The sequence below is a fragment of the Vipera ursinii genome, assembly GCF_947247035.1.
Source record: "Vipera ursinii genome assembly, chromosome: 3".
In the NCBI taxonomy this organism is placed as follows: Eukaryota; Metazoa; Chordata; class Lepidosauria; order Squamata; family Viperidae; genus Vipera; species Vipera ursinii.
In genome coordinates, this window is record NC_139516.1 from 61241335 (window position 1) to 61262608 (window position 21274).

Genomic DNA, 21274 nt, shown 5'->3' on the forward strand with positions numbered 1-21274 from the left:
ACAGTAACTTACCAAAAGCAGTTTCAACTTAACTAGGATGGGTGGAAACAGAGTACAATGAATACTGGCATTTTTTTTTAAAAAAAATTTCCCTGTAGTTCTTACATTGGTTGAATAAATGGTACGGACATATATAATAAATGTGTATATACCTGACTATGTCCACATAATTTAATACGATAATTAATGTTGAGCAGGCTTAACTGTTTGACTGTACTGTGAGAAATGACTTGTCCGACAACACCACAGTTCAAAACCTCTGGCTTACTATATACAGTATATAGCACAGTACACAAGTTACATTGCCAACACAGATAGTTGACCTGGCAGCAAAATGAAAATAGGGAAATTGTCCCCATTAGAGCTGGGCAGACAGATCTAGAGGCTGAGTGCTGGAGAAGACATGTGGGAACCACAGGTTTCATTTGTGGCTCCAATCCAGAAAGAAGGCAGACTCAGTACTTTGTATTTCAAGTTGTATCTAGATGGCAGCACCTAGATGACCTTGGCTGATCTCCAAAAAAACAAATCAGCTGTGACTAGTGTTTGGTTGAGAGACCCTCAAAAATTGTTGTTGTTAGCTGCAAAGTCATGTCTGACCCATCGCGACCCCATGGACAATGTTCCTCCAGGCCTTCCTGTCCTCTACCATCTTCTGGAGTCCATTTAAGCTCACACCTACTGCTTCAGTGACTCCATCCAGCCACCTCATTCTCTGTCGTCCCCTTCTTCTATTGCCCTCAATCTTTCCCAGCATTAGGCTCTTCTCCAGTGAGTCCTTCCTTCTCATTAGGTGGCCAAAGTATTTGAGTTTTAGCTTCAGGATCTGGCCTTCTAAAGAGCAGTCAGGGTTGATCTCCTTTAGGACTGACCAGTTTGATCCCCTGGCAGTCCAAGGGACTCGCAGGAGTCTTCTCCAGCACCATAGTTCAAAGGCCTCAATTCTTTGGCGCTCAGCCTTTCTTATGGTCCAACTTTCACTGCCATACATTGCAACTGGGAAGACCATAGCCTTGACTATAGGCACTTTTGTTGACAGGGTGATGTCTCTGCTTTTTAGTGTGCTGTCTAGATTTGCCATGGCTTTCCTCCCCAGGAGCAAGCGTCTTTTAATTTCTTGGCTACAGTCCCCGTCTGCGGTGATCTTGGAGCCCAGGAAAATACCAGGGCTTTATAGTAAACTGAGGTCACCTTTGGAACACTGCATCCAGTTCTGGTCACCACAATAGAGAGAGAGAGAGAGAGAGAGAGAGAGAGAGAGAGAGAGAGAGAGAGAGAGAGAGAGATAAGATGCTGAGACCCTACAAAGACTGCAAAGTAACAAAGATGATAAGGTGTCTGGAGGCTAAATCCTATGAAGAAAAGCTAAAGGAACAACATAGTTTAACAAAGAAAAGACTGCGGGAGACACGATAGCAGCCTTCCAACAGGGCAGGAGGCATCCATTTATTCTCCAGAGCACCCAAAGGCACAAAAAGAAGCAATAGATGGAAGTTCATCAAAGGGAGATCCAATCTGGGAATAAAGAGGAATTTCCTAACTGTGGGAAGTATTAAGCAGTGGGATAGCTTGCCTCCTGGAGTTTTGGGTGCTCCGTTGCTGGAGGTTTTCAAGAAAAGATTGGATAATTATTGGCCTGAGATGTATGAGGACTCCTTCCTTGGACAGAGAGTTGGATCAGAAGATCTCCAACATCCCCTCCAACCCTACGATTCTATGAGGTTCCCTCCTCCCCCAAAACCCCACCCCCTTTACCCTACTTCCATATCATTGCCAGGAAATCCACATGGACGCATCAATGAGGTCACCAATAGGCAAACCCAATTCAAAGAAAAATGTACTAATTTCTCCAGGTCAGTTTTTTTCTTGGAAGCAGGACGGGAACATTTCTCTTCTGGAGAATTGTAGCTCAGCCTTCCCCAACCTGGTACCTTAGTTGTGTTAGTATGGCAACTCATTAACTTTTCAACCAGGATTTCTGAGATTTCTATCTTATAGATCTTCAGGGGAAAAGCTATTAAAGATGCATTGCTAGTCAGAACAGTTGGCACTAAGCAAGACAGATCAATCTCTTAGCATAAAGTAATTGTCTATGTTTCCCTGTACCTGGGTATCTTGGCCTTTTGAATTACAGCTTGATTTGCTTCTTTGTACAAAAGAGCCAATAAGATTTGCTGTTGGCTTAAACAGTCAAGCAGGGAATTTAAACAGTCACTTGTAACGTATCTTTTATTTGAAAATTTTATTATGGCCCCTACTAAGTCAGAATATTCCACTAGATAAACGTGAAAGGCATCACAATCATCTTTAACAATAAGTCTTTCCAAATCCAAGAAAACTCGGCTCTTCACCAGTTATGTACATCTTTTGAAATGCATATATAGATTTGCATGTATAAATTGTTCTCATCTGATAGGCTCAAGGAGGCAATAATGGGAGAGCAACTGGATCTGATAGCATCTAAAGTAGCTTTTCCTGACTATTATCAATCCCAGAAGGAATGTGTATGTGTGACAAAAAGATTAAAATTAGCTCTTTCTTTTTTTAAAATATTCTATCAACATGCTGAAAGAACTGCTCCATGGACATTTGATTTCACTCTTCAGAAGATGGCTTGTCAGTGCTGAGATTAGCACATGAAGCTGGCATACCATGTTTTGTGGCCCAAGGATGCAAGTCAATTAGCATTTTGCCACTCACCCGGGTCAAGATGCACAAGCCGTGCAAGATATCTGACCATAGGGGGAGGAAAATCTCACAGTTACCTTTGCTCACCGTTGGAATTAATTTTTTGGTAGCCAATTAGCTAAAATAACTTAGTATTTGCTGCCCTTTCATGACATCCCTAATCTGGTGCCTGAGGCAAACCGTCATTTTTGACAAATTGTAGACTGGCTCTCCTTGTGGGAGTGAAAAACAACTGACTGTAACTCAGAAATTGTTGGGTTTCTAGGCCCTTCAGATATTTACTTCATTTTCAGGGTTTTCATACTATTGCAGATACTGAACATCTATATGCCTTTATGAATCTATACAAAACGTTCACTTCTGTGATACATATTTGATGTAAAGTGGATGAAGAAGCTTGAAAATCTAATTACCTGCCAGTACTTAATCCTTAGCTCACCAAAGATATCTTAGAAACCCTAAAACAGTTTAAAGGGTACAAGTGTTCCTAGACTACCCACAATGTTATCTTGCTTTCTTGATCCTCAAAAAAAACCCCATGCATCTTTCTCACTGACTCTGGCTGCCCTCTTGTTGCAAAAATAATAAGTTCTGCAACGGAGAAATTTTGGGTCCCTACATGATGTGATTTTCTTTGAAAATAAGGAAGCATTATTCTGTACTCGGAAGAACTGTTATATTAATCAGTAAGATTCCCTTAAATCAAATAGATAACTGTAACCCTAAATTCTGGTGGGCTAGGACCTTGCCCTGAGCTTGGAGAGGGCAAATGTTTAGAACTGCCCTTCTAAGCGGATTGCTGTCCTGCACATTCCTGAGGGTGAACTGGAAGGCATCCCAGCCCCCAGCCCTTCATTCTCCAATGCAAACAGAAGTTGAGAAGATGAGACATCCTTAGTTGGGACACAGCTGTTTAAGATGTAAAGACCCTTTAAGCATTTGGGAACTCCAGCTTATAGCTCTGAGAAAGTAAACTTTGAATGACCCCTCAGGTTAGTTTAGTCTGAGATCCCAGAACTGAAGAATGGGTGGAACCAGCCTAGGGGTTTGCCCGCCCACAAAGGAGGGGTATTGTATCACTTCCCCTGGAAATGTACATGATCTTTAGGATGGGGATGGGCACACACACACACACACACACTGCAGCATTTAAAGGTTTTTGTTTTTTTTTTTTGCAGTGAGGCAGGTCGTCCAGGAACAAGACACAACTCGTTGGAAGGTTGTGCAACACATAAACTTAGGCCTGCTTTGTCCAACTTAGTACAATAAGAAAATGAACAGCTTTTTAAAAATTGGAGTATTTTTGATTCATTCACAAACACATAGGGGGGGAGAGAGAGAGAGAGAGAGAGAGAGAGAGAGAGAGAGAGAGAGAGAGAGAGAGAGAGAGAGAGAGAGAGAGAGAGAGAGAGAGAGTTTTTGAGATATGCTGGAGAAGGATCACTTGTACTAAACAATAAGTACAATATATTTTCAGCTTTTATATACAGTAAGGATGGGGCTATGCATTTACATGTAAAAGAGTATGTTTTTTTTACACCTTACCAATCAATATGTTTAGTTGCAATGTATTTCCCTGACACATCTCTTCTTTCCACTCATTCAGGCAACTTTACAGTTAGCTGAAACTGTAGTTGTCTGGATTACAGGACTGACATACAAAAGGACATGTTGCTTTGATATGAGATTTTAAAGGCAACCTGCCTCTCATGTCATTCATAAGGATCTACTTGTTTTTGAACATTCAGTCCACATCTGTACTGCTGCACATTTGGCTATTGTGGAAGTAACTCTCTTTAATACAGCATTTATGTGGTACAATGAACAGTAAATCTTGTCAGGTGAATAAAACACATTTAATGGGAGTGTTCCATTCTGGCTGTCAATGGTGATTCATAAAACAAGTAAGATCAACAGAATGAACAAAGGTCCAAAGGAAGACAAGAACTTTTTCTAGTGAGTTAAGGACTTCATGGATACATTGATTTACTTTCATATTTGCTATTATTTCCAAAATGGCAGTCACACTTGTATCTTACAGCATACTCTAACAAAAAAAGTGCAAAAGACAGTATATGAAATTGATGCCCTTATGCTAATATCTTACTGTAATGTGTCAGGCCCCAAACCAAGAATAGCATGTGATGATTCCTTCAAGTTGAGTTCTTTATTGTTTTGATACTATAGACAAAATATTGTCAGACCAAGCACTCTGATACCTGATCTTCAAAATATTCTGTGAGCTATTATGGAGAGGCTGTCTTCACCCTATTTCTCTCACACGTAATATCCGAACTGGGTTGTCTCTTACTTCTCTGAAATCTACCCTCTCCCCTCCTGGGAACCCATCGTCTTACTACATTCCACCACATCATGAGATTACTGTAAAGAATTTTACCAGAATGAAGCCAGCAACAAACTTGCATGACTGTACATTGGTGAGATAATTCAGAAATAGTAATAACCAAAATGTTTAGGGAATGTAGCAGTTTAGTAAACTTTAAAGCAGTCCCATGGTTGGCTGGGGAATTTTGGCCTTAAAATGTCCAAGGTTGGAGACCTCTGTTTTAAGCCTAATAAACTATGCCACACATGCTCTTATATATAATCTTTTTTTTAAAAAAATCCAACAGTTTAGTAAAGACCAAATAAAAAGAAATTTGAACAGAGGCAGAAATGTAATTTGAGATGGCAACTTTGACATGATCCTCCCTAGTTTCTCATGAAGAAAAAGCCGGGTGGGGTGAAGAAACTTATTCAGACTTGCAAGATTCTGTTACCGTAACCTTATTCTGTTACTATAGGCTTATAACAAAAATAGTATTAGCATTCATAACTAGAAAACTTTTCTAGTCTGGTATACTTATAGGGATGACAGATAAGGAAAAGGAGGTAAGAGAAAGAATAGAATGATTTGTAGAAAAGGCTATGGTGGGTCACCAACTGGAGCAATAAACAAGAAACTTCATACTGTAATATTTTGCTGGAGGTTCTAGTTGCATATGTACAGTGAACTGTAATTATGTTCCTCTACTAATTTTTATTTAACATTTTTTTCAGATTGCAAAATGGATTTACATTACCTAGTTTTATAAAGAATTAAGCTGAGTTATAGCTGTGACCACCTTATGTAGTCTTTCTTGAGACTTTACATACCAAGGGCTCCACTTCCAATCATTCATCTGTTGAAATAATCCATTGAGTAAGAATCACTTATGTGAAGTTCACATCTATTTCTTTAAAATGCATGCATGCTTGAGAGGAGGAGAGGGGACACTGCAGTCGGAATGCTTCCATCTCTAACCAACTTAATTCTTAATGATGCATTTATATTGTGTAGCTAGGTGGTGAGAACGTGGTGAAAATGGTGTTTCCCATTCTACAGACTTACTTTCCAGTTTCTAAGACTTCATTCACCTGTACTCCTGATCTTGGGCTGTTAATCATGAAAAACAGAGTAAAAATTATATGAATAAAACAAATCAAGGCATAACTTTGTACACAGCTTCCAAATGCATGTCTACACTTTTTTGATAATGTAAAAAAATCCTTGACAGCAAATCTTTATATCAGAAACTCAGTGAAGACATCTATTTCAGACTTCATTGCTGTAGTGCTGTTGATCCATGATGTTTACTTCATTGTTTCTTCTGGAAGCCTGGAAGCTGTGCTTTCTCCCTCATCCTTGCAGCATTGTGTCCATTTTTGATCCAATATTAAAGTGCTCATAAGTCTTTCAATATGTATGTTTTTAAAAACAATTTAGGCATCAGCTCACTGGCCAAATTGTTATATTTTAAAAACTTGTTCATACAGTCCTTAATTATAAAACTCTCTACAAGAGATTGTGATGGTGTCAAAACTGACATGTTTTCTTCGTTGCCCGCATCAACTTCCAGTCCACAATTTGCCAAAGAGAAATGGGAGGGGGGTTGGTAAATTCCTAGGGTGGAGTGGGGGGCTAAGGAATGCACAGAGATTTCTGCTGTTGGAGAGGAGACCCACCAAGGCCAAGTTTTTGGAGCTAAAAGCTGGTGCAGTGTTTTCCCAAAACAAAAGTACTGAGTGTAATTGGTAGACAATGAACTGTGGGCAGCCCAGGGGTGAAAAGGGTTTTTACCTATGGGGGTTTTTGTGGGAAAACTTCAGAGCTGACTTTGCTTCTGCTGTGAGTAAATGGATCTTTCAATAAAGTTTCACTCTTGGTAGTTCCTACGTGCCAGGAGTTTCTTCTTTTGGATGTGCCAAAAAGGAAGGTTGACAGATGGCCACTGAGTTAAGTAGCTTTCAGAAAAAAATAGATGTAGTTTCTAGTCATGATGGCCATATAGCATGCCCCAAATCTTAACAATTGTTGGAACACACAAGTGAATGCTGAAGGAAATAATCTTTTTATTTGCTCCAACTTACACTGATTAGAAATCAGATCAACAGCCTCAGAATAAGTGAAAATGTCAGGTAGAAAAACAAGTTTAGTGTTTTCTGTATCTGTGAAGAAAAATAAATAAATTAAGACTACATGCAGAGATTGACTGAATTGTTTTAATGATTGGATCTAAAGTTCTTCAAATGGCTGAGTTTGTTTAATCTAATGTAGCAATCTGAAGCAACTTGTTTCAGTTCTTGAACATAATTTGGAAAAAAGAGGTTATTTCTGTAATTTTTTAAAAAACCCATAATCTCTTAATGCTAGATTCTGAAGACTGACCATTGATGATGCTTCTGGTTCCATGGCTGAAGAACAAAGACCCCCCATTTTTTTAAAAAAAACTTACTGACAAATGCTTATTCCTTACTCTAATTATATTTTTTGCAATTATATATTGTACAATGCTTTTCCTTTGTCCTAATTTTTGCATCTCCAGTTTCCTAATGTCAACTTTTTATTAATTTCAGTGGAAAATTAATCAAACCTTTTTTCATACAGGGCTTGGACTATCTCTTCCTAAAGCTGTTTTACTGTCATTTTAGGTTTTTTTTTTACTTCTTTCATTTATTTTTTGTCCATTCTACTCTCTCCAAGTCTACTATTGATAACCATGAAAAATGGTTTGTCCAATATTCACTAATTCTCTCAAACGTTTGTCACATTCAGTATAACCAAATTAAACATGCTTTTACATTAATTGCTTTGCCTTGTGTAAATATTAATCTATTTATGCCTAAACAAGTATTTGAAAAAGAACAGGGTTTAAACATTAGTCTATAAATATATAATTAAATATCGGAACACAGTATTATGTGGTACATCATTTGTGACATTTTTACCATCCCATAGCCATTTTGGGATTTTAAATACTGAGTTTCCTCCCCCCCCCCTGCTTTCTAAATTCTAAATTGCTCAATAGAGTGTTGCAGGAATCAAATTGTTTTGTTCCTTGAAAAAAGGACAAGACAGTAATCTGATTTATGCAATTATTTGCCAATTAAAGTTTCCTTTTTAGAGAAACAATCTTTCCTAAACAATAAATAATTTTTAATTGTGCAGAATCACAGGCATGCAGAGGGAAACCTTGCCAATTTGCCTGGGATCTACTGCTGCTTGTATACATAAAGGTGGTCTTTTACTCTGTTTGACTTAAAAATATAATTGATGACTGTGATCCAGCAAGGCAAATCAGTATAAAGCACAAATACGAAGTTGATTATTTGCCTCTTGGTCCACATCTGCTTGAAAAAGAAATGCTGACATCAGGTGCCCCTTTGCTCGACTACACTCCATCCAATTTAACTAGAAAAACTGCTGATTGAGCTATTGGAATGTGTGGGATTGGAGACAGAACATGTCAAGAAAAACTGGAGGTTGAGGGTAGCTGAGCACTGAAGGAAGGATTAGTTGAAGGTAGCCTCCACTTTATATCCCTTATTACTCACCGGGCCCAGCCTCATTGGGGTTGTCTGATCAATCACTCTTGGATGAAATTGTCCTCTAGTGCTATTTCAAATAAATCCTTTCATACTTATTAATTAACCATTTCAATGCAGACTTCAGTCTGAATTTGGAAGCAAAAACCATTAATTCCTATAGGATGGAATTGGCTATGAAAGGATCGAGACAACTGTGATCCCATTAATTCACTTGTATTAGTGGCTTTCAATACCATTACTGGTTTAGTTTTTTGGACTGGTTGCTACCAGACTGATCTCACAGAGTATTCCATATTTACATGGACGTATTGTTGGAATAGATCACCCAAATATTCGTGCTGAGGTATTATTAATATATTGGTGGCACCCTGCAGTGTCCCTCTGTTCAATCAGGGGCAGGTGAGTCAGTTTCAGTTCAGCGCAGTAATAAATACAATGACATTTTGTTTAGATTATGTACTATTGCCAGTAGATGCTCCGTCCAGTTGATCAGAGTTTCACTTGAGAATCAAATTAGCAGTTCCAAGTTCCTTATCACTAGAAGCTCAACTCTTTTCTAGTCAAGAAGCTACTTTTATTAAATTCACTCAGTATGCTAGCTATACCACTATATTTATGAAGCCAGCTGGGATAGAGATATCTATGGGCATTTAACCCATTTAACTTGCTGCATCTGTATGTTCATGGACTGAAATTCCCAGCTGTCTTTAAAAGAAGTGCAAAAATGAGAAACTGGGTGTTTCAGTCACATGATGCTCACATCCCAGTTCATTTCAAGACACAGTTTAAATATCTTGCATTCTTTTATAAAGCCCAGAATGCTTTGGCACCAGGTAAATAGAAGGATGATATTCCAGCTTAATTCTATTTTTCTTTACATTCCATTTCAAGGAAGCAATGAATATTCTTAAACCTTACCTAAGTTTGATAATGAGCTATAAGTTGGAATTAAATCTAAAGAAGACAGTGGTGCTGTTTGACAAAGAGAAACTAGACCAAGGACTACATTAAGCTTCTTTTGAAAGGAGCTGCAGTTTGGCATCTGCTCCAGTATTAATTTAAACTTAAAATAAAAAAGCTAGGAATATTAGAAGCTGTACAGTCAAAGGAACTTCCCACTTTTCCCATTATATTGAATGGGAAAAGGGAACTCATTTCTCTAATTGACAAGAAAAAATTCTTAAGATTTAATACTAATGCATTCAAGATATTAATCCAGTTATACAAAAGATCTAATGTTACAAAAGTTTTATTCAAGATATAATGTTCAATAACCATGTAACTGTGGGATGCCATAATAGTTTGCATGATGAAAATAAAGAGCTGGTGAATCTCTGTGTACAGCTCCTAGTGACCACGTATATTTTTTTCTATGATGATCTATCCCTAACCGGGTCCTTCAGTTCTTTAATGGTGCACCCATGGACCCTGGAACTGAGTCCATATATTTTGCTGCTGATCGTCCTCTTCTTCTATTCCTATTCCAGAGATCCACCTCTTCTGACTAGAATAGTGTGTGTGTGTGTGTAAAACACAGAAAGGAAATACATAATAAATAGTCTATAAAATGCTACTGATACAAAAGGATCAAGTAGCAGTATGCCTCTACATCTGCAAAACATTTTTAATCGCTATTTTTTTAAAATGGTAACAAATATTAAAAATCCAAACAAGGAGAATTGAGTACTAATTACCAATATTTTATTTCAAGAAGATGTTTCTTTATAGCCCTCCAAGAAGATGACTCACTTATTCAAAGAGAACAGCAATAATAGATGAGCACTTTTATGTGGCCTAAATGATAAGTGGAGTCCACAAAGGAGACCAAAACCAATGTCATATTGGATGTCTACATTACTAGCCACAAAATATTAATACGTCCACAAATGCTGATCGTCCTTGTGGAAGGATACAGGAAACTAATTGGTTGAAATATGGAACAGTGATCATTTCTGACAGTTGTTAAGGCATTTGACATGGATTTATGACTTAGTTCACTGAAAAATCCTATTCCCAAAGCCACATATTAAGCTAATCTAAAGCCTAATCTGTGCCTTAGTTTAGAGCAGGGGTGTCAAAATGCCGGCCTGCGGGTTGGACGTGTCACAAGGAAACCGCGCCCACCCCATTGTCGGCAATGGGGAACAAGCTACGATATGTCGCGCAATGTCATGTGATGTCACGAGTTTGACATGTCTGGTTTATTTGCGAGAAATAATTTTTTTTCTTCATCTGATACAAACAAACGTTGAAGTCAGAACTGATAAAAGGGAAGCATGGACAGAACTGATCAAAAGGAGATTAAAGTGTACTTTAAAAACGGATTTAAAATAATCATTTATTAATTAATAACAATTTTCCAATGCCTGTTGCTCACCTAGGTTTCCTGTACTCCTACAAACTTGCTCGGCTACTTCTACCAACAAAAAGAACCTTTCCATTCTCAGATGATCATCCTGGATCCAATACAATGCATATTGATATTTCAACAAGAAGTATGTTTAAAAAGAAGTAGAACAACGAAAGAGCATTTCAGGATCTGAAATTGCAGTCCAAATTCCATTTGCTTCTACAATATTTTAATGGGGACTATTTGGTTAAGTTGTGCACCTTGTTATTGGGGGTTAAAAAAGATTTTTCTGCATGCTGTAAAGCATTATTAAGCCCCTTTGATTTGAATGAAAAAAATTAAGTAAGCCGTTTTTTTCTAAATGAACTCCACAGGACTTACTTTACACAAGCTAGACTCCATTCTCCAGCTTATCTGTGGAAAAAAGGAAATCTTTATGCTTTTTATCTCCATTTTCAACTTGTTCAGCATAAATGAGTAGTTGAATTTTCCATTACAAGTTTCTTCCCTTGGCAATCTGAGGATTTATTTATTTATTTGTGTGCACCAAAGGTGATTAAAACATACCACACATACAACAATTTTGTTTGACACAAATAGATTAGTTCTTCTAATATATGTCCTAACAGAATTTTTTAAGACTCATATCTCTCCACTTCTCCACTTTTTCCATATTTGGTAAAAATAATGTATCTGTACCCTTAAACACTTAAAATAGTTCCTAAGTTCATTACTCCACCCAAAAGAGAAAGACAAAAAATGCATAAAAATGCATATTTTTTCCCAATTTGTATTACTTCTTACAACAGGATGGCAGTCTGCTACAATAAGGAAGATATGTCAAATGGAGAAATAAGGGAGAACAAATGTAATCTTTAGAAAATGAATTTTCCATGGTGCTTTTGTATGCCACAGTCTAAGCCTACAGTTTGTAATTCACATAAAAAAAGCTTACAAAACTATTTTGATGTAGCTTTAAGCAACATGCTGATTTGAATGTTCCAAAGTTTCTAACCACCTGGATAGACCAGCCCCCTGGATAGATGTACACATTTCTCAGGTCCATAATCAAAATTTGCAAACATTTCTTAATACACTGTAATTTTACATTTTTATTGTTTGGTGAAACAAACAAGGTGCTTAAAACTGCAAGAAAAATAATACAAACCAGTGTCAGAATGGAAAAAAAAGCAAAAAGAAACAAAACAGAGGAGAGGAGAGGAGAGGAGGGGAGGGGAGAGGAGAAGAGAGGAGGGGAGGGGAGAGGAGAGGAGAGGAGGGGAGAGGATAGGATAGGAGAGAAGCCCTGTAATTTCTTCTACAATGATAAGCAAAGAATTTTACTATTTGTGCTGCTTTGGACATTCATAGCCCAAACCTGTTTTTTTCTGAACTGTTAGCTGGGCACTAGTCATTCACTACAGTTCTTTTTTTTAAACATTATTTAGATACTCATATTATCAGCAGTTCAACACACTGCAAGGTAATGGAAAATACTCCCCAAACTGAATCTGGACTGAGATCCAAAGCAAAATAAAAATAAAAATCAGTAAATAAATATCTTGCATATATGTCAAACTATCTTCTCCAAACAAAACCTTACATCTTATGAAAGAGTCAGAAAGTATAAGGGGGAAAAAAAACCACACCACCCTCTGCTTTCTACTACTACAATACTGTTAAATCTTCAAGGATGAAAATGTCCCATTTATTGTTTTTTCTGCCTTTAAAAAGAAATTAGGTGGCAAAATCGAATTTCAAACACAGAAAATGCACATTATATGAGAGCACTGGTTTAGCAAGATATCAAATATACAGTATTCTAGTGTCAAAAGTACAGGCAGAAATGTCCAAGAATTCTTGGTGAAAAAAGGGGTAATTGAGGAGTAAAAATTCTACTGGACAATCACTCACATTTTAACAGTGTATTAGTTATAACAAAAGCCAGATGGTAAGTGAGCAACAGATTCTAGTGTTCAGTGTTTGTAGCAAAGTATTTTCACTGCTCTTTTAAATGAGGTTGAAAACACATACTCATGTATGGGAAATTTTTATGGAACTATGTTTATTCTTTCTTCCCAGCTTCTTGAAAGAGGCAGAGCTGGGACATTGATCTGATTTAAATGATAGGACACAGTGATTTGGATAAAGCCTTCGCCGTGTCTTATTCATTATCAAATAATTACTTAGTCCTCCAATCTGGCTTCATCTATTCTTTTGCCTCTAGAAAAAGTGTTTCTTGAGGGTACAATTTTAACTCCAATAATGATTTATTTGGATCCAGCTGGGTTACCTGTGAAAATAAAAAAAGAACAAGACAACCTGTAAACAAAAGCATAGGTAGTCTTCAGTTACCTTTTCAGAAACAGACTAATAAACATTCCACAATTAGTTTGATATGTTTGCTTGTTAGTTGGTATATTTAAGTCAGGAAATAGCCTTGTTATCATGCTCATAACAGTATTTGCAGCAAAACATACAGAATAAATAGTTAGCTGTATCCTTTATCTTACCTTCCAAGAACTTTGTATTTTTTTAACAGAATCTAAAAATATTTGCTCTCTGATGAAACTGTTGACATTTTTATAATTTAGGGACAGAAAAATATTACTGTTTGTAGAATATAGAAACCAAAGTATTCTCTTAATTTAATTGGTTTTCAAGTGCATATATGGGACACATCATGTAATTATTTCACTTTGCAAAGTATTGTGGTATGATTTCATTATTCTGCTCCAATTTCACAAATATCTCATTCTATGTTTATTCTCCTGCATCTATTATTAGAACAGGATTTGGATTAAAGGTAAATCATTGGAAATTCTACTATATGACAGATTTTAATTGGGTATTTATTCTTACAAATCCAAGGTATATGATTTTCCAAGCTATATGATTTAATACTTGGCATGGAATGCATGGTGTGCAACCTATGCCATTCAAGATTTCTTCTACATTCTAACTATAAATGTTACAAAATTGAAAAATTACAAGGGAATGATAATATGAATTCCATTTGACTGTTTTAAGTTTGCTCTAAGTTTAAATGAAATCACAATATATAAAGTATGCCAAGACATAGATACGTATGTACATACATATGTATTTCTTGGCATTCTATTCAAAGACTGTGTGACTGTTGTCCACCAAATGATATATAATTAATGATGTATACATATAGTTAAAATCCATCAGAATACAGGAAAGCTGTTACAGTTTATTATGTAAAGAATTTGCAAAGTATCTTCTGCTACTGTATTACAGATCTGCATTTTGGAAAGATGAATGCTGACCAGAAGAAAAATCTCCAAATCCACATTACAGCCATATCTTTATTGGATTAATCTAAGGTTTCAAAATAGTGTGTGTATCTATGAATTCTCAAGTTTGGCCAAGACAGAAAAAGGAAGGAAGTATGTTGAAGTCATTTCTACATTTTGCTATGATAGAGGGGATGAAGGAGCAGTTTGAATATATGGAAATCGGCTCGTCAAATGTAAAGATTCCCCGGGACCCCAAAATCTGCTTGATAAAGAAATAATAATATTTCTCCATCGCTTCTGAAAATATAAAATAAAACCAGATTTTCTAGCCTTTTTTCATCTTTAAATGAAATACACAATACCTTTGGTAGAAGGAAAACAGAAGGAGAAAGTAACAGTTAAAACTGATACAACTAATTATATTTTATATACCAACAACATCCAGTAATGACACAAGACGTAAAATGTAGTTTACCAGAAGAGGTAGAAAAGTTAGAGTATGTTTTGTGTTATCAGCAGGGCTTTTTTTTTCTCATAGAACGCTCAGAACGGAGTTCCGGCACCTTTTTCGGATGGAACCTTGTAGGGTAGGCAAGACAGGTTGTATGACATGTGTGAGTTCCGATGCTTTTTTCTTTTACAAAAAAAGCACTGGTTATCAGCCTCTAAAGGCAACAGAGGCTAGTGTCTGTATCCACAAATGCAAAGAGAAAGACAAGACAACTTCAGAAATTGTGGGTGCTTTCACTGGAGGCTTTCAAAAAGAGTCTGGACAACCATTTATCTGAAATGGTACGAGGTCTTTTGCTCAAGCAAGGACTAGAAGACTTCCAAGGTCCCTTCCAACTCTGTAATTCTATGTTTTATTCTATAATTATAACGTATTTTAAGGTTCCATGAAAAAGCATTTATAATAGAGTATTATCTACAAAGAAAGCCTGGTTTCCAAAAAAATAGATGACTTTAAAGAGATAGGCAGCTATGATCACATAAAACCTACTGTGTTTTTACAAGACAGTCAAAATGCTGAGTTGTAGTTTGCAATTACAGGAAGGAAGCCTTAACATTTCACTGCTATTAATACAGGCTCATTCTCTGGACAACAAGAGTAGTGCACCTGAGAAAAGAAATTAGCTGCTTCTATTTAGTCCAAGCCTGTATCTAATTAAATCCACTCACTTTCCAAATCCCACAACGCCTGTATTGCAAAATCACAGAAAGGTAAGTAAAATGAGAATGTCTTCTGTGTATCAGGCAAAAACTGGTTTGAAATGCAAGACCGGGTTAATAAACACTATCCTCCAGACTGTAACCAGATGGAAACCTATTTTTCATTTCAGTGTGATTAACAATGCATATCCTAATCAGAATTCTTGGATTTGCAAACTCCAGTTACCCTTAATAACAACTATGAACGATTTCCTTTTCTCAAATGCTTTCAACTTTGGAGATTTACTTGTGTACCTGTGCTAGGAAGAGATTTGCTGTCTTTCACCTTGGATTTTCAGAGTGCCTGCTGATTATTATTTTTTTAAATTTACCTAGGGACCACATAGTTTGCAAATGTTTACACCATTACCCAATTAACTAACAATATGGCTCTTACATCTGTCAACAAATAAAGCTGTTGTTGCTTTGTTTTAGCTCCCTGGCATTTGCTGTTCATATAGGTCGTCATTGTACTTAATTATCATGCTAGATCCCTTCTGCAGCATTTACTTTGTTATTTGTGGCATGTAAATATATTGCTTTAGCATGGAAAATAGAATCTTTAACATTTGTCTGATCAGAAGAAATGTCTTAAAAAGTATGCAACACCCTCCTCCTCCAAGCAATAAAAAATAATAACAATCTTTTTAGGCCTATTCAATCGGTATCATGGGTGACAGTGAAATCTGTCTTATTATGGCCTTCCTACGTTTCTATATTTTTTGATAATAAGGACTGAGATATGTCAATCTTACTGAAATATAGACTCTTCCCCCAGTAGATCAGTCTTAACTAACATGAATAAATTAAAACAGAAACCAAGAGAAAAAGTCCAATCTCAGCCCTGTTCCTGGTTTTGGAAGCAAAGCAGGATAGCAATAAGTCTTTGAAATATAAGATACTCTGATAATATTCTTTATAAATGTACTTAAATACATATTGTCACAAGAGATTACAGTTTAATTCTTTTACTGTAAAAATGACTTTTCCTATTCTAGCCAGCCTTAGATAATAATGCGGAAAGGTAACTTTAATTGCTACTCTGCAATTTATTTAAGCAGCCAACCTCTCTGGAGAGTGACTTTGCAATAATTTTTACCCATTTAACTGATAGTAAGCCCCACTGAACTCAATTAGACATTTCTGAATAAGCGTAAATAGCGTTGTACTAGGAGAGATATTTATTAATTAAATTTTTATGCTGTCCATCTCATTGATATGGCAACTCTAGCTATTTTAAAGATTTTAAAGACTACGTTCAATTCTGAAGAATATCATGGGACTTCCGGTGGCGGCGCGGCGCCGAAGACAGCCTTCCCGGGCTGCCCGCGGCTCAGCTGTTTGTTTTTTCGCCCGAAACAGCGCCGATCAGCTGTTCGGGCGAAATTGAAGCCCCCTCCTCGGGAGAAGAGGAGGGGGTGAGGCCCCAGGTAGGGGTAGAGTTCTCCGGGACCGCCTGAGCTTGGAGCTTGGGCAGCTGAAGGATTGAACTCCCCCGAAGCCTGGGTTGCTCCCAGCTGGCCGGCGTCTCTGCTCCGAACTTCTTGGAGCAGAGCCAGGCGTCTGCGAACCATCCCTGCCTGAAGAAAGGACTATGATTTAAAGGAGCAGGCAGAGCGGTACAAGAGGTAAAGGTGAAGAGGATTATTTTACTATACTCTCTAGCTTGTTGGACTTTTTAAACTTTAAGTGAAAGTGCGTCATAACTGAGGACTAAAAGATGGCGGCGAAACCTCCCCCTAAAACTCTTCGGAGCGGTGGATCCTCGCCGGTGCAACAATCATCACTACAGGCGTTGCACCCTCCTGAAGTGCTGACATCGAAGGACTTACGAGATGCTCTGGATAAACTTTTGGAATCAATCAATCAATCAATGGGTGATAAATTTGCACAGATGGAGGAGAAATTGGAGAAATTGGAGGAGAGAATGGAAGAGAGGATGGAACAGAAGTTCAGCGTGATGAAGGTAGACATTTTGTCTTCAGTGCATAAAGTGGCGGGATGTGTGGAAGAATTAGATGAAAAAATGGATGATCTGGCTCAAAGGAATGCTATATTAGAAGTAAAAGCACGGGAGAATGAAAATGCAAGAGACAAAGTGGAAAGAGAGTTAAGCCTAGCCCAATATTACCAGATGCAGTTTGCTGTCAGAATCAGAGGTTTAAAAGAGAATATTAAAGAAGATTTAAAGCAGCTGATCTCTGAGGCTCTTGAAGTGGTATTAAAACAGCCAGCATCTGAAATAAGAGCAGCTATGGATAAAGTGTTTCGGGTGAATTCATGGATTGCCAGACAGAGAAAGTTGCCTAGAGATGTGGTGGTTTATTTTGCAAAAAGAGAGATTAGAGATCAAGTTATACAAGCTGCCTATGATGCTAAAGTGGTGATTGCTGAACAAGAAGTCTTGGTTTTAAAAGAAATTCCTCCAAGGATTTTAAGGGGAAGGAAGGACTATACATTTCTCGTGCATGAGCTTAAGCAAAGAGATATAAGGTTCAGATGGGAGATTCCAGATGGGCTGATGGTGATGCATGAAGGTAAAAGATATCGGCTGATTACTGTGAAGCAAGCGCGTGATTTCTACAATAATGTCTTAAAAGCAACCCCATTAACACTTCTGGAAGCTGGAAAGGGATCGGGAGAAGGAGAACATCAAGAGGATGAAACAGACGAAAGTGGTGCTGGAGGAGATCAAGTTACAACTTCTCTGGATGATCCTAGAGAGCAAAGAGTAACGCGTGCTGCTTTAAAACGAGCAAAGAAAATAAAAGAACAAGATCAGCAAAAGTCTTCAGATTCTTCACAACGTACATATAGTCAAGCTGTGGGAGGAGCACGGCCTAAAGAAGTTAGTCCTATCAAAGCTGTGCTCCAAGAGCTTTGGGAGGATATGCATGGCAACTAAATTTCTAACCTGGAATGTTAATGGACTAAATTCACCGCAGAAGAGGAAGAAAGTCTTTCAATATTTAAAACAATTTAAGATAGATGTTATATGTTTGCAAGAAACGCATATTAGAGTTTTGGATCAAAAGCATTTATTGAACTCGAGACTGGGTACGCAATTTGTTGCCTCTGCAGAGAATAAGAAAAATGGAGTGGTTGTTTATGTTAAAAGTGCCTTAACAGCAGACTTAATTGAAGCAGATAAGCATGGAAGATATGTTATGATTGAGCTGTTGTTAGAAGGTAAAAAGACGCTTCTAGTTGGATTATATGCACCTAACCAACAACAAGCTGATTTTTTTAGCTTACTCCACACAAAGCTTACCCAGTTGGATTATAAATCTTTTATTTTTATGGGAGACTGGAATGGTGTTTTGGATGTACAGTTGGACAAGGCCGGAGCTTTTAAGCGCATTCCAAGTCATGCTAGACTGCCTAAATCTTTTTTTGAAATGAAGGATGACCTGGAATTGCGAGATATTTGGCGTGAGAGACACTTGCAGGAGAAGGATTATACTTTTTATTCTGACAGACACCAATCTTTTTCGAGGATTGATTTTATTTTGTTGACTAATGATTTTTTTTTGAGAACTAAAAAGGTGAAGATTTGTGCAAGAACTATTTCTGACCACAGTCCAGTTTGGTTGGAGATTGATAAGGAGAAAAGAGACAGGCGCTCGTGGCGCGTAAATGAGAATTTGTTTAGAAATCAGAGAAATGTGGAAGAATGCAAACAGCGGATGAAGGACTTTTTTGAGATTAATATGAATAAGGGTACCTCTATGGACATGGTTTGGGATGCTAGCAAGGCCTATATGAGAGGGGTGTTGATATATATGAATAATAGACATAGACGTGCAGTGGAAATTAGAAGGAAAGAACTGGAGAATGAAATAAAGGAAAAAGAAAAGGCTTTGATTTTGAATCCAGAGGATGTGAAGGTCAAGGAGGCTATTAGACTGCTAAGAGGACAATTTGATAAATTAATGGCAGATCAAGTGGCAACCAATCTGCGGTTTGCTAGGCACAATACTTTTTGCAACGCTAATAAACCAGGCAGATGGTTAGCTTATAGACTGAGGAAAAAACAAAGGGCCTCTAATATAGATAAGATTGAGTATAAAGGAAGGGTTGTGTTTCAACAGAATCTTATTAAGGATGCTTTTGTGGATTTTTATTCGAAATTATATACTAAAGAGGAAATTAACGTAAAAGATATTGATATATACTTGGAGAATGCTAGCATCCCAGTTCTTACGCAAGTACAAAAAGAGGGGATTAATCAACTGATTACAGAAGAAGAAATTCTTACAGCAATTAAGGAACTGAAGGTGGATAAAGCGCCAGGCACGGATGGCTTGACTGCGGCCTATTATAAAAATCTACAATTTGAGATGATAAAGCCGTTAAAGGAACTGTTTCAGTCAATTCAGAGGGGGGGAAAGGTGCCACCGTCTTGGAGAACAGCTTTTATCTCTTTGATTCCGAAGGAAGACCAGGATGCTACTCAAGTTAAAAATTATAGACCGATATCGCTTTTAAATACAGATTATAAGATATTTGCTAAGGTTTTGGCTAATAGACTGATGAGGGTTCTGCAACAGGTGATTCATGGGGATCAAACGGGGTTTATTAGTGGTAGGCAAATGAAAAATAATGTGAGACATATAGTTGATGTGTTAGAGTTTTTGGAAAGGCACAACCAGATCTCTGCAGCGCTAATCTTTTTAGATGCTGAAAAGGCCTTTGATCAATTGAATTGGCAATTTTTGTTGAAAGTTTTAGATAAAATGGATTTTGGGGAAAAATTTTTACAGCCGATTAGGGCATTATATCAAAAACAAACTGCCCGAATCATAGTTAACAATAGCCTGACAGCAGCATGTAATATTGAGAAGGGCACAAGGCAAGGGTGTCCGTTATCGCCCTTGTTATTTGTGTTAACATTAGAGATACTATTGGTTAAGATTCGGAGCTCGGAAAAAATTAAGGGGATACAAGTTGGAGATCAGGACTATAGATTGAGAGCATTTGCAGATGATCTGGTTGTTACAGTGACCCAGCCAGAGAACTCTGTTGTGGACCTGATGGAGATAATAACACAATATGGGAAGGTTTCTGGATTCAAAGTAAATACACAGAAAACTAAAATTTTGGCTAGAAATATGACAGTTTCACAGAAGGCTCTCTTAGAAGGATTAACTGGATTTGAGATTGTTAAGAGGGTTAAATATCTGGGGGTGATTTTGTCGCCCTCTAATACCAAGCTATATAAAAATAATTATGAAAAACTATGGGGGAAAATTCAAAAAGAATTGGAGAGTTGGCAAAAATTGCAATTGTCTTTGTTGGGACGGATTGCAGCAGTGAAAATGAATATCCTGCCCAAATTTTTATTTTTGTTTCAAATGATACCGATTCTTAAGAAAGATTCTAATTTGGAGGAATGGCAGCGTGGTATCAATAAATTTGTGTGGGCAGGGAAAAAGCCACGAGTTAAACTTAAGATTATGCAGGATACTCGTGAGAGAGGTGGCCTTAAATTGCCTAATTTTAAATTATATTATGAAGCTGCTGCATTAGTAGGAATAAGCGATTGGATTAATTTGACGCAATTGAGGTTATTAAATCTTGAGGGCCATGATTTGTTGTTTGGCTGGCATGCATATTTGTTGTATGATAAGAAGGTAGATTGTTTAGGATGCATATTTTAAGACAGGCATTGCTGAGAGTCTGGAAGAAGTATAGACATAAGCTAAGCAGCAAGATACCATTGTGGGCAATTCCAAAACACGCAATAGAAAATATACATGCTGGTTTCAAACATGATGTGACTACGTACAAGGAAATTTTAAGCTTGGAAAGGAATGTTTGGTGTTTGAAATCATATAGCTTCTTGCGAGAAGAGAAGGTTGTTCAAACTTGGTTTCAATATATTCAATTACAGGCC

The 21274-nt window shown here is 37.3% G+C and overlaps 1 protein-coding gene across 2 annotated transcripts in view; it reads right to left on the reverse strand.

Moving 5' to 3' along the window:
• Nucleotides 1-10146: 10146 nt before the first annotated feature.
• Nucleotides 10147-21274, reverse strand: part of FAF1 (Fas associated factor 1) — a 222531-nt gene continuing 211403 nt past the window's right edge. For both annotated transcript variants that reach the window (XM_083359601.1, XM_083359602.1), the window contains exon 19: nucleotides 10147-13199. In XM_083359601.1, the coding sequence (XP_083215727.1) occupies nucleotides 13116-13199 (84 nt within the window). In that variant the 3' untranslated portion in view covers nucleotides 10147-13115. The remainder of the gene's footprint in view (nucleotides 13200-21274) is intronic.